This window comes from Ambystoma mexicanum, chromosome 11, assembly GCF_040938575.1.
Source record: "Ambystoma mexicanum isolate Mex_15411 chromosome 11, UKY_AmexF1_1, whole genome shotgun sequence".
In the NCBI taxonomy this organism is placed as follows: Eukaryota; Metazoa; Chordata; class Amphibia; order Caudata; family Ambystomatidae; genus Ambystoma; species Ambystoma mexicanum.
This window is the reverse complement of record NC_090934.1, coordinates 620777655-620789748: the sequence shown is the minus strand read 5'-3', so window position 1 is coordinate 620789748 and position 12094 is coordinate 620777655. Positions and strand designations below refer to the sequence as shown.

Genomic DNA, 12094 nt, shown 5'->3' with positions numbered 1-12094 from the left:
TTATGGTACCCACTTGCAGGCCCTTGTGGGCTAAAGAAAGCAAAAAAGACAAAACCAAAGGAATGGATCTTTGGAAAGGATCCACATTATGTACCCTGCACCAGTCAAAGAACTTTCACCAATGGCAACGGTACAGGGATTTCATTGCAGGCCTTCTGGCCGAAAGCAACACCTCCATCACGTCTTCGGGGAGGTCCCAATCCTTATACCTCAACCTTTCAGATACCAAGCATGAAGGCTGAGAGACTTGACCTCTGGATGGAGAACCCGACCCCGCTTCCGTGAGAGCAGATCGTCTCGGTAGGGAAGATGGCGGGGAGGGCAGATGGACCTGTCTAGAAGGTCTGGGTACCACACTCACCTGGCCACATCAGAGCAATGAAGATCATTCGGGAACTGAACCGCCGTAACCTTTGCAACACTTGCAGAATGACGGGGACTGGAGGAAATGTGTACAGCAGTGGGAAGGACCACTCCACCATGAATGCATCCCCTAAGGCTCCTCTTGGAGGAAATTCCTGCAAGCAGAATCTTTCGCTCTTCCGGTTGACACTGGTGGCGAAGAGATCCGCTTGTGGGGTTCCCCAAAGGGCGAAGATCTCCAAAAGAACTTCCTGAGCCAGCTCCCAGCTCCCACTCGTGAGAGACCGTGCTCTGCCTGCTCAGAGCATCCGCTGTCCCCGGCCAGATGAGCTTCCGAGATTGAAACTTCCTGCTGGATGGCCCAGAACCAGAGCTGCATCGCCTCCCTGCACAACAGAAGAGATCCTGCCCCCCCTTTTTTGTTGAGGTAGTGCATGGCCACTTTATTGTCCGTCAAAATCAGGACACTCTTCCCCTGCGCAGACAGCAGAAAAGCCTTCAGGGCTAGCCTGACAGCCCTCAGCTCTAACAGATTGATGTGGAGACTGGACTCTGACAGAGACCAACGGCCGCTCGTTGTCAACTCGTCGGCATGAGCGCCCCAACCTGTGAGGAATGCATCTGTCACGATCGTCACCTCCGGCCATGGTTGCCAAAATGGTGCTCCCTTCATCAGATTGCCTTCGGCGGCCCACCATAGAAGATCCAGGGCCACCGAGGTTGGAATCTGAACAGGATCCGACATCTTGCCGCCAGAGAACTGCGACCACTGCAGGGATCTCATCTGCAGCCTGGCCTCTGACACCAGGAAAATGCAGGATGCCATGAGGCCGAGCAACCTCAAAAACTCGAACGCTGGGAAACTATGGGCACGTTGGAACTTGTTCACCATCTGCAGAATGTGATGATCCCTCACCTGGGGAGGCAAACACTGCCCCAGGGATGTGTGTAGTACTGCTCCGATGTATTGGAGACGCTGGGTAGGTGCCAAATGCAACTTCTTTAAATTGAGGGAGAAGCCCAGCTTGTGAAGGGAGTGGCAGGTGACGGACGGATGATCCAGGGCTTCCTCTGGAAAGCGTGCCCTGATCAACCAATCGTCCAGGTAGGGGTAGACGTGAATCCCCCTTTCCTGAGATACACTGCCACCACCAAGCAAATGGCAGGACCCGAAACTGAAAGTGCGAGTCTGCAACCACGAACCTCAGGTACTTCCTGTGCTTGGGATGAATCGGCACATGAAAGTAAGCATCCTTGAGGTCTAGAGACACCAACCAATCCTGAAGTTGAAGGGCCTGGAGGACTTGAGAAAGAGTAACCACATTGAACATGTCCTTCCTGAGGAGCTTGTTCAATCAATGCAAGCCCATGATGGGTCTCAATCCCCAGTCCTTTTTTGGGATAAAAACAATAAGGGGAATACCATCCCTTTTTCCTCTCCGCTACAGGCTTTTCAGGATTTCCTGCGCAAGGAGCGGATCCGGTCACTTCAAAAGAGAGCTTCCCCGGTGGATTGTCGTGAGGCCTTTGCCGAAAGGGAAGGCAGTAGCCGTGAGTTATGATCTCCAGAACCCACACATCTGAAGTAATGGCATGCCATTCTCCAAGATGCTGCGCAAGTCTGCCCCCAACCGGCGAATCATGGGACATGGCCTCATGACTGAGTAGATGCGGCTGTGGCAGTGCCTGAGGGCAAAGAGGCAACTGCCCGAGTGGCTTTGGCACCCCAAGTACCTTGCTTTCCACCTCTGGTTCTCCTACGGTGGCCCCTTTGACTGGCAGCTCCCCTCGATCTACCAAAGGAAGAGTAGTACTGAAAGGAACCTCCCCTCCATTGCTGTCCCCTAGGACAAAAAGGTGGAGGTTGGTACTGATCGCTCAGACTTTGCTGCAGCTTTGGAGGTCTGCAACCTCTCAAGGCTCTCGTCAGCCTTGCTGCCAAACAGATAAACACCATCAAAGGGCATGTTCAGAAGATGGGATTGCACATCAGAAGCAAACCTGCTTATTACGGTGCTCGCAGCCATGGACCAGCTGACAGTCTGCCGTGTCCAAACCCGACTGAATGGCCTCGCACATGGCATCCTTGCCATCTTGCACGAGGGCTAGGAAACCATCCCGTTCCTCCCCTTCGGGAATATGCTCGGCCGCCAAAGATGCACAGTTCCACAGAGTGTGTGTGAATCTCGCCAAGGCACAAGTGGAGTTGACAGACTTCAGTGCCATACCCCCAGCTGAAAATACCTTCTTTGCCCAGCCGCTTATCGTCCCTATCCGGAGGGATGGTAGGGTACGCAGCCTGCTTTGAGGAGGCCGTAGCCACCTGCACCACCAAACTCTCCAGAGTAGGGTGCGGCTATAAGTAGCAGGGGTCACCACTGGACGGGTGTTATTTTTTCAGAAGCGACTTACTAACTGCCGGTAGACTCTCCCTAGTTGTCCCAGCCGCTGCTTCTCTCCTTTGTAAAGCCATGTGAACCGGCAACACCGGGTCAGTTGGTGGACCCTGATCCAGGATGTCTGTCTAATCATGCTGAGTAAAATCAACAGGTGGAGCAGGCCACGCCAAGTATTCAGTCACCCTTGACATGAGATGCTGATAGGAGGAATCTGTATGTGCCCCAGGCTCAGGACGGCCAAACTCCACCTCTGGAGAGGTGTCAAGACCACTAGTGTCATGCAATGACCGACTGACTGAGTTCCCCCATCTGACTATGTCCAGACAAAAGATCGTCAGGGACATCAGGAGGCACAACCAACTCAGACAATTCCTCAACCTCTGAAATATCTTGAAAAGGTTGGAAAAACTCCAATCTAGGAGTAGGAACCGGATAGGGCTCAAAAACAGGCCTCACAGACTTGCTGAGAGCCTTCCTCGAGGTTCCACAGCCCTCCGGGGCACCTCTGGCAAATCCTCCACAAACTGCATCGAGGGAATCGGCGTCGACCGAGACACCAATGGCGTTGACAACCTCTTTGAGGGTGGAGCCCCGAGTGTCCCTCGATGGACATGGCACCAATGGCATAGACGCCTTCTTCAAAGGCTTCACAGGTTCCGACGGTCTCAATGGCGTCTAGGACCAGTACCTGGATCTGGCACGGCTATGGCGATCTCCCTTGTCCGAACGAGACCTCGACGGCTCCCGATGATAGCACCTACTGCCCGAGCCCAAAGGCATGCGAGTGGTGGACCGAGCCTGTTCCTTTCTGGCTTCTTTCAAAGGCGTGGATGGAACTGTGCCTTGCGACTCGAAAATCGCTAACATCTGAAGGAGTCCCATTTGGCCAGCGACGAAGACTTGGTGGGACAAGTCAACCGTCTGGCAGAATCCTCCTCCGACGAAGACGGGGAAGGTGACCGGTGACAGCGCTTCCTAGAATACCTCGACGAGGCAGAGGAATGGCAGGAACCACTCCTTGACCTAGACCCCCTGGACTTTCGCCAACGCAGAGAGTCGCCCCATGAGTCATTGGTCGAAAGCCCAGCGGACTTCGACTTATGGGGCTTAGACACCCTACCTACCTTCAATCTCTTCGGACGTTCCTGCATGGCCTTAGACGTCAGGGACTGACACTCCTCGCAGTCGTTGGTGGAGTGGCTTTCGCCGAGGCACCAGAGGCAGATGTCGTGCGGGTCCGTGATGGACATCTTCGACCCGCAGTCCCGACACTTTTTAAAGCCCGACTTTGGGGTAGTAGAAGAAGATGAAGACATATTTGCAGAGAAGAATCGAGCGCGGCGAGATATCGAAGCAAACACGTTGCAGAGAAAACGGAACTGAGGCTACGTGCGCCGTGCGTCCTAAATATAACATATGGTGATGTCGACGACCCTCGACGAAGACCCTCGAGGGACAACGGATCGACGCAGGACGCCCTCTGCTGAAAAATGTTCCGAAGCAGCACAGCTGTGTACATTACCTGTCATAGATGTGTAATACGTCGGAGGACACAATCCCCTCAAATTCAGTTTTGCAATGCAGCAGCTTATCTATTGCATAAATGTCCCTAGTAGCATTTAGTATTTATCCAAGAAATGGTCTAAGAAGGAAAATATACAACATATTGGATGTGTGGGAAGTACTATAGAATTATTGAAAAAAATCCGAGATCAATCTTTTCTACTTTTTTCACAGGACTAAGAGACCTTTTTGCCCATTATATACTGCCTATGTAGCCCCCCCTCTTAAGAAAAGGAAGGGAAAATCCTTTCTGCATCAATGTGTGAAATTAATAACAATCTGGACCTTTAATCTTCAAAAAAGTTAGAGGGGGAAATGGACATATTGATTAAGAAGAAAATGACAATCAGATGGATAACACAGTCAAAACATCAGTGAACGAGTACCACAAACTGATTGACATCCAAGAACATAGTCCCAAAATTCACTTTCCCCCAGTTGTCAGACCTATAAATTCACCATGTTAGCCCTATCAGCAAAACCTTGGATATGTAAAATGTTTAACATTACTTGTACTTACGGCACAAGAGCCTCTTGAATATTACCCCATATCTGTTTTCCAGCCATGACTATCGTGAGCTGTGTAGTCAATTCTATGAGGCAACCTGCAGGATCACACTAAGAGAAAAAAAAGACATAAGTTGTTCAGTGAAAAAAAGTATATCTAAAAGCAAAGAATTCATGACTCAGTGTTTTTTGTAATGATCTGTAAAATAAAATCATAAAAAATCAGCACAGTATAAAGTTGTCTGCAAGTACCTTATTTTGTAAGGTGGATCACAGATATCTGTGAGGCACAGAATCGAAAAAAGGCCACCTTGTTTTTCGACTAGACAAGTGACCATCTCATGTTAAAATGTAGAAGTGATTTCTGGCCATGGGAATAATAGAACCAAGCTTTGGACTGAATATCTATTCACCACATTATGATCATTCAGCCTGAATTGAAAACACCATTTCCTAGCAGGACCTTTTAGTTACATTATTATGTAAATGTCAGTGATAATGGACTAACAGGATGAGTTACTTCCAAAAGACAAGGATTCCTTATGGGATAGGTACTTTTTATCTACTATCCCCTAGCGGCAGGTCTGGAAAACCCTTATAAGTGCATAGGGGAATACAAAACAAACATTTCTACACAACAACCAGCAGCAGATTAAAGCTGATGATTTATTGCACAGTCAGCTCTTATTTTTTAGGATTTCATGAGCTGAGCAAGGGAAGAACAATTGCTACTAATCTTTTCAAATATCCTACAACAGCTTCAAACATTAGCAAGATGCATTAAGTGTCTAAAGATTGAGAAAATACAAGAGCAATGAAATAATTTCTTTAACATGCCTTGTGGATATGCTCTTTAGCCATATAGTTGTACAAGTCCTTACTATAGATAAACTAGACATTAAATGCTTAGTATGTACCAATTAGTCAATTTAATTACACAACACATATTATCCACCCACTAAGAGTCTCATCACCTACCATCATTGTTAGTCACCGTTTGCATGTAGTATCCTCTGGGACCACTACACACAACTATAACTACAGGTGTAAGCAAAACCAACCTTTGGTATAAGTCTGTACCACACAGTTTTGGGTAGCGAGCTGAGCAGCCAGGCCTATCTCAAGAGGGAATGTGAGATGTAAGAGTGTTACACAGAGGTCTATAATTACAACAAGTATTCAGATAAACACTTACACTCAAGGTTTCTTGGTAAAACACTTCTTTTTATTTACCCAATCATTTATAAAGCATTCACTAAATGAGGCAACCAATATCACACAAAAATATACTACAGTACTTATTACTTAAGCAGTTGAGCTCCCTTGAAGTAGGAGTAAAATGGCATTATTTATTTATTTATTTATTTATTAGGTTGTTTTAATCAAGAAACTTGATTTTTCAACAAATATCATAAATACTTTTAAAACAGTTAACAAAATACAAAATATTAAAACGAAGAGATAATTGAGAAATTGTAGCAATAACTTACAAAATTTCCAGAATGTTCACAAGATATTAATAGCAATAGGAAACGCAATGGTTGCTGACATTTTTAGGAAGAAATCATATCATTCACAATTGTTAACATGAAATCACAAAAGTTACCAAACCATTCACAAGAACCTTGTTAGTAGTTTGCTATATATGCTCACAATTTGCTATGATTTAATCTTTTGTCTTGGAGTTTTAAACTGTAAAGATAATTCAAAATAGCGTACTTGATTAACTGAGTATTGGAGTGAAACAATAGCTCCCACAATTTTTCAGTTATGATGACATAATCTTGTAGTAGAGGTTTAAAATGCAAAAGTCTCTGCTTAAGGAGTGATGGGCATTCTGCACATAAATGTTTCATGGATTCAATGGCTCCTACGCAGAACCTACATGGTAGCTCATCAGTTATTAATTTACGATCATGTAATATTTCGTGAGTCGGCCATAAATTTAAGCGAAAGCGCAGAAAATCATTTCGCAGTCGAGAATCAGGAAAAATCAAATACTTTTCAGTAGATCCATAACATTTAACGTTAAAGGGGTTATTGGCAAAAGAGCGGTATTGATTACATGCTCTTCTGGTTTGTATCCAATCAAACTCCCATAAGCGCATCTTGGCTTTGTTTGGATTGGCTATCAACAGAGATGTAGAAATACCTGTCTTAGTAATGATTTCCTGCGCCAGCGTTCGCCAAGTAAGAGGAAATATATCTTTTGAGGTTAAAAGATACCTTGCAATGATAATGAGGCCATTTTTGTTCTCAGCCATCAGGCATTTTCTGTAGAAAGTACACATTTTCCACTTGAGCATGGCATATAAGGATAATAAACCCAATTCATGCCTTACGATACATATTGGCTGAGATAACGGAAGACCAAGCACTCGTTTCCAATAGCAACCCTCGAGTAACGACCAGTGATGGTATGATTTTTTTAAGGCAGCTTCCGTACCATAAATTATGACTGGAACAAATTTCTGCTTATAATAAGTTATAATGGGACTTATTGAAAATTTGCAGTATTTAATTTTAATCAAACGTGCCTGGGACACCGCCGTCAGTACTTTTTGCTTAATTCTCAATTCATCAGGATTTGAGCTGCAGTTGTGCGTGACAAGGGTGCCTAGATAGATGTAAAATGGCACTATGCTTACAGTTGTTAGTTGAAGGGGCCATTGTTGTTTGGTCCAACGTTGTCTAGATGTTCCAAATTGTATGACTTTAGTTTTAGATATATTAACAGTTAGACAATTTGCTGCTGTATATTTATCTAAGATTTGCAATAAGATGCGAAGACCATTCGCAGTCTTTGAAAGAAGCACCATGTCATCTGCATATAGCAGATGTTTGACGTGGGTGTTGTTGATTTTTGGCAAATCTGTAATAGCAGTTTCAAAGTCCTCTCTAATGTCCGAAATGAAGAAATTAAATATTGCCAATGCCAATAGACAGCCTTGCTTTAAACCACGTGCAGTAACTATTGGCTCAGATAGGAGGCCTTCGTGGTTCAATCTAATTTGTATGGATGTACCACTGTGGAGTTGAATGATCCACTTCAATAAGTGCCAGGCGCAACCCCCGTCCATAAGTTTTTTGAATAATATTTCACGAGGTATGGCATCAAAGGCCATACGAAAGTCTATAAATGCCATATATAATGCCTGCTCTCGCTGGCGAGCTTGGTGAATAATTGAGTTCAGAGTGAGAACATTGACAGATGTCCCCAGACCTGGCAAGAATCCAGTCTGAAATGGATCACGCAACTTGCACACATCCAACCATATATTCAATTGTTTCAATACCAAGCGGGCGAAAATTTTACCCGGACAATCAAGGAGGGCAATAGGGCGATATGCTGAAGGGTCTGCTCTGTTGCCCTTCTTGAATATGGGGACTATGATAGAACGTTTCCATGAATCCGGTATACTGCCCTTTGCAAAAATGTGAGAAAAAATTGTGATGAGTATGGAGGACCACTCGTAGGGGTGATCCTTAAGCATGCCATTGTGCAAGCCATCTGGGCCAATGGCCCTCGATCGACTTAGATTTTTAATGCATAAATGAATATCTGCAAATACAAGTGGGAAGGCATGTGATGTTACCATATTCAGTGAACTCAGATTAAGGTCTGGGAACGGAGATTGGTACAAGGTATTAAAATGGCATTAAAGTAGGAGCAAAAAGGTGTAAGTTAATAAAACTAATATTACAGGAACCCTGAAAAAGTGCAAATAATTTGAGTTCGCCAGAGGAGTTAGTTAAATGCAATAAGTAGGCCAAAGTCAATGGACTAGAGTCTTGTATAGGTTAAAAACAGTTCTGGTTATTAAACGGTAAAGTCTTTGCCAAAGTTCTTAGGAGTAGGTTGTAGAAGAAAGGTTCATATGCTGGGTCACAAGCTGATCAGGCCTGAAAGTTGCCAAAGTTTTACAGACTTTCACAGTGAGAGGTAAATTCTCTCGATCAGGTTTTCACAGTACCTTATATTGAAGAAAAAGATGCAGCTGAAGACTTTTGTTCCTGCAGATCTCGCTGTTCCCAAGCCTCAGTCGTGGGGACAAGAGGGAGGACTTTGGGAGACTCCTGCACTGCACGGGGACTGGTCACAAAGCTGGCAAAGTGGCAAAACTTCGATTCCAGTAGCTGTTCAAGCACACAAGCTGGTGTCCTTTCCCCTGGTTAATCCTAACCAGCTCCGAGAATAATATCCAGGTGGCTTACGAGTTGATTGGTCCCACCAACTCAAAAGCAAGAAGTCGTCCTTGAAGAGGCTTGTCTGTCGAGATGAACTTGGCGATTCGGACCTGCAGTTGCAGCAGCTGTCCGCTTCCAGCTCGTCTTTGGTTCTTTTGTTCCAGTGGTCGACTGTCTTCCAAGCCAAGAGACTTAACTTTTAAACAGTTTTCTCCCATTCATTCCAGCCTAGCTGTCACTCACCCAGCAGGGTGGCTGTCCTTGCCGGACAGTCAGACAGCCAATCATGCCAGAGTGCTTTTGGGTCTCCTAGGAGACTAAGTATAGGGAGTTTCGGGCATCTCCCTCACTTCCTGTCCACCCCAGACACTCGGGCGCAAGAGGCGATCTCCAGTCCTGAAGCCTGCCAAAGGCGTAGGAACAAAGGGAGTGCTAAGGTGAAGGGAATTAGCACATTTATGAGAATTCTCCCTAACAATCATGTAAAGGGTGACTTTGCTGAAAGGGTGTTTTCCCCGTTAGATCCTGGTTGATCATAGGGCCTTCAATCCTGCATCGCGCTGATGCCCAACTACCACAAGTCGAGATCTTTGCGCAAGAGCACACATGGCCTTCTCTTGGGAACAGTACTCATCAACAGCATATCCATCCCCTTCATCCCATTGTGTGACTGAATACATAAATAAATGCATACATATGTGAATGCTTTCTGCCCACTTGCTTTGTTTTAAACTTACATTTTGGTGATCAAAGACATATTTTTAACCTCGGCTCATTTCCCACCAATCATACTCTTCACTGTTACTTTGTTCATGCTCTCTCACTCCCATATTCTCTGTATCGCCTCTCACCAGTCAACTCCCTCAAAGTTCCCATAACCATTCTTTTCTGACCTTTTAAGAGACACTTTGATCCCGCCTCTCGCTCACCTCATCCAAACACTCATCTAACCTACCCATCTCCCTTCTGCTATCACACTACTGTGCTTGTGCCTCGCCCCAACTGACCTCACGCTGGGTCTCTTATGCCTAATACATCTGCATGAAAATCTCATTAATGCATGAGATTCTCACTAATCACTTAGATTAACATTTCCAGTTCTCTGTAATGGCTTTCATTGAAACCTGGATTCTGCCCTTCCCCATACTATGCCAGCCTGATGGGCCATTACACCAACTTTGCTCCCGTCTCTCACATCCCTCTCTTCTGCAAAAAAATTAAGTTGAGGTCGGTCTCAAGATCAGCAAAGACACACAATTGACTGCTCTTGACTTCATTTACACTTCTTTTAAGCAAATCTGCTCAACTCTTTTCTCCCACCCCACTTCATAACAGCCTCATCTACTGCTCACCAGGTCCCCTAAACAACAACTTCCAAGATCTTTGAGATGGTCACCACAGAAAGTCCAGCCCCAAATTCCAGCGGTTTGATAGCACAGTGAGTAGAGCGTTGCTTTGACATCTGTGCAGAGCCTGTTGATGCAGGTTCAAATCCCGGCAGGGCCAAACTCAGCCTTTCATCCTTCCGAGGTCGATAAATAAGCCCCACACACCGTGGGTAATAAGCAGCGCTCAGATACCCGAGGGTTCGTAGTGCTATATAAATGCGAAATTATTATTATAAGGGTGACCTTAACCTCTCCAACATGAGAAAAAAGCCCAGCAGCATCGACTTGTCTCCACTCTCTCTAATAACCGACAAGTCAACTGAATACCCCTCAACAATCACTAGGAGCGTTATCTTGATCTTCTATTCTCATCTTCCACCCTAACCTTCTTTGCTCTCACTATAAACGCCTTCATTGCGGATCACTCACTAATTCACTTCACCATCTCTCTTCCACAATCTTCCTCACCCCAGTCTTTTGCCAAATATAAGCCCTGATTAAGCTACTATACAGGAACAAGTCGATTGTATCTGCAACAATTACAAAGCCATAATCCTGTGTCAAGCCAAATATTGCCATTCAGTCCTCCCTAGAAACAACAACAACATCTGGCAAATGGAATCTATCCACAGTAGCAACCTCTAACTTCCCATTAGTAGTCTCCTCCAGTGCATGTAAAAACCCTATATGGTCAATCCTGCCTCTATCCCACAGTCACAGTGGCAAACCCTACGACATCCCTGCCCCGCCTCATCCTCCTTCCCTTGTGGCAATGGCAAAGCCCCAACCTGAGACATCCCCCAATGACATTTTGACCACAGTCAACACCTGCTATGGCTGTAAGCATCTGGCACTTGGAGACGACAACTACTAGAGGCACACCATCTCCCTGCAAGACATCCATCTAGCCAATAACATCCTCATTCCATGAGAAATCTACCTCCTCAAAATCCTTCTCCTGATTCAGGATTTCAACCCTCATTTTAGGAAGGTCTAATACTAGAGAATAACCACAACATGACTGGCTAGGACAAATGAAAGGATTCACATTGGGTTATCAAGCACACAAAGGAAGATTGATAAAACAGGAATGATACTCTGGTTCACACAAACAGGAAGATATTGTAGGTCTCACAAACAAGTGAGAATATGAAAGTTAGTTTGCAAAGGTAGCGGGCGCCCCTCTCTTGACAGAACAAGGCCTGATAACCTGTTCAGTGGTTGTTAACCACTTGAGAGTTCGCAGCCACTGTTAGGTTTTTGGGGGGGGGTTAAAGGGAATGTAGGGGAAACAAATGGGGTAAACACAGTAACTGCTGGACCCATATGCGGCAGGCAGGATACATATGTTATGTGAGGGTGTCGTGCATAGTGTTTCGGCCACCCTCCTCAAGATCACACTACACTACATGCTAATAAACTGACATACTGATTACTCTTCTGCTCTTACAGACCAACAGAAAACACAAAGAGCACATAAAAGATCTGGTCTTTCATACCGGGGCCCTAATCTACCATAGCACACCAATTCTCACCACGAGTTTTGGTGACTCGTATTGGCCCATATAACAGAACCTAGTATGCCCCAACACACATGAAGGTTTGGGCAACATTACTGGCCACCAGCGAATCAAACAGGATCCTGTTAGATAATCAACAGAGTGCAAGTTCTCCTTTCAAGAACCT

At 45.4% G+C, this 12094-nt stretch overlaps 1 protein-coding gene across 7 annotated transcripts in view; it reads right to left on the bottom strand.

Moving 5' to 3' along the window:
- ANO5 (anoctamin 5) overlaps positions 1 to 12094 on the bottom strand; it is a 652338-nt gene that overhangs the window by 106319 nt on the left and 533925 nt on the right. For all 7 annotated transcript variants that reach the window (XM_069623486.1, XM_069623488.1, XM_069623491.1 and 4 more), the window contains one exon: positions 4846 to 4943. In XM_069623486.1, coding sequence (XP_069479587.1) covers positions 4846 to 4943 — 98 coding nt within the window. The remainder of the gene's footprint in view (positions 1 to 4845; positions 4944 to 12094) is intronic.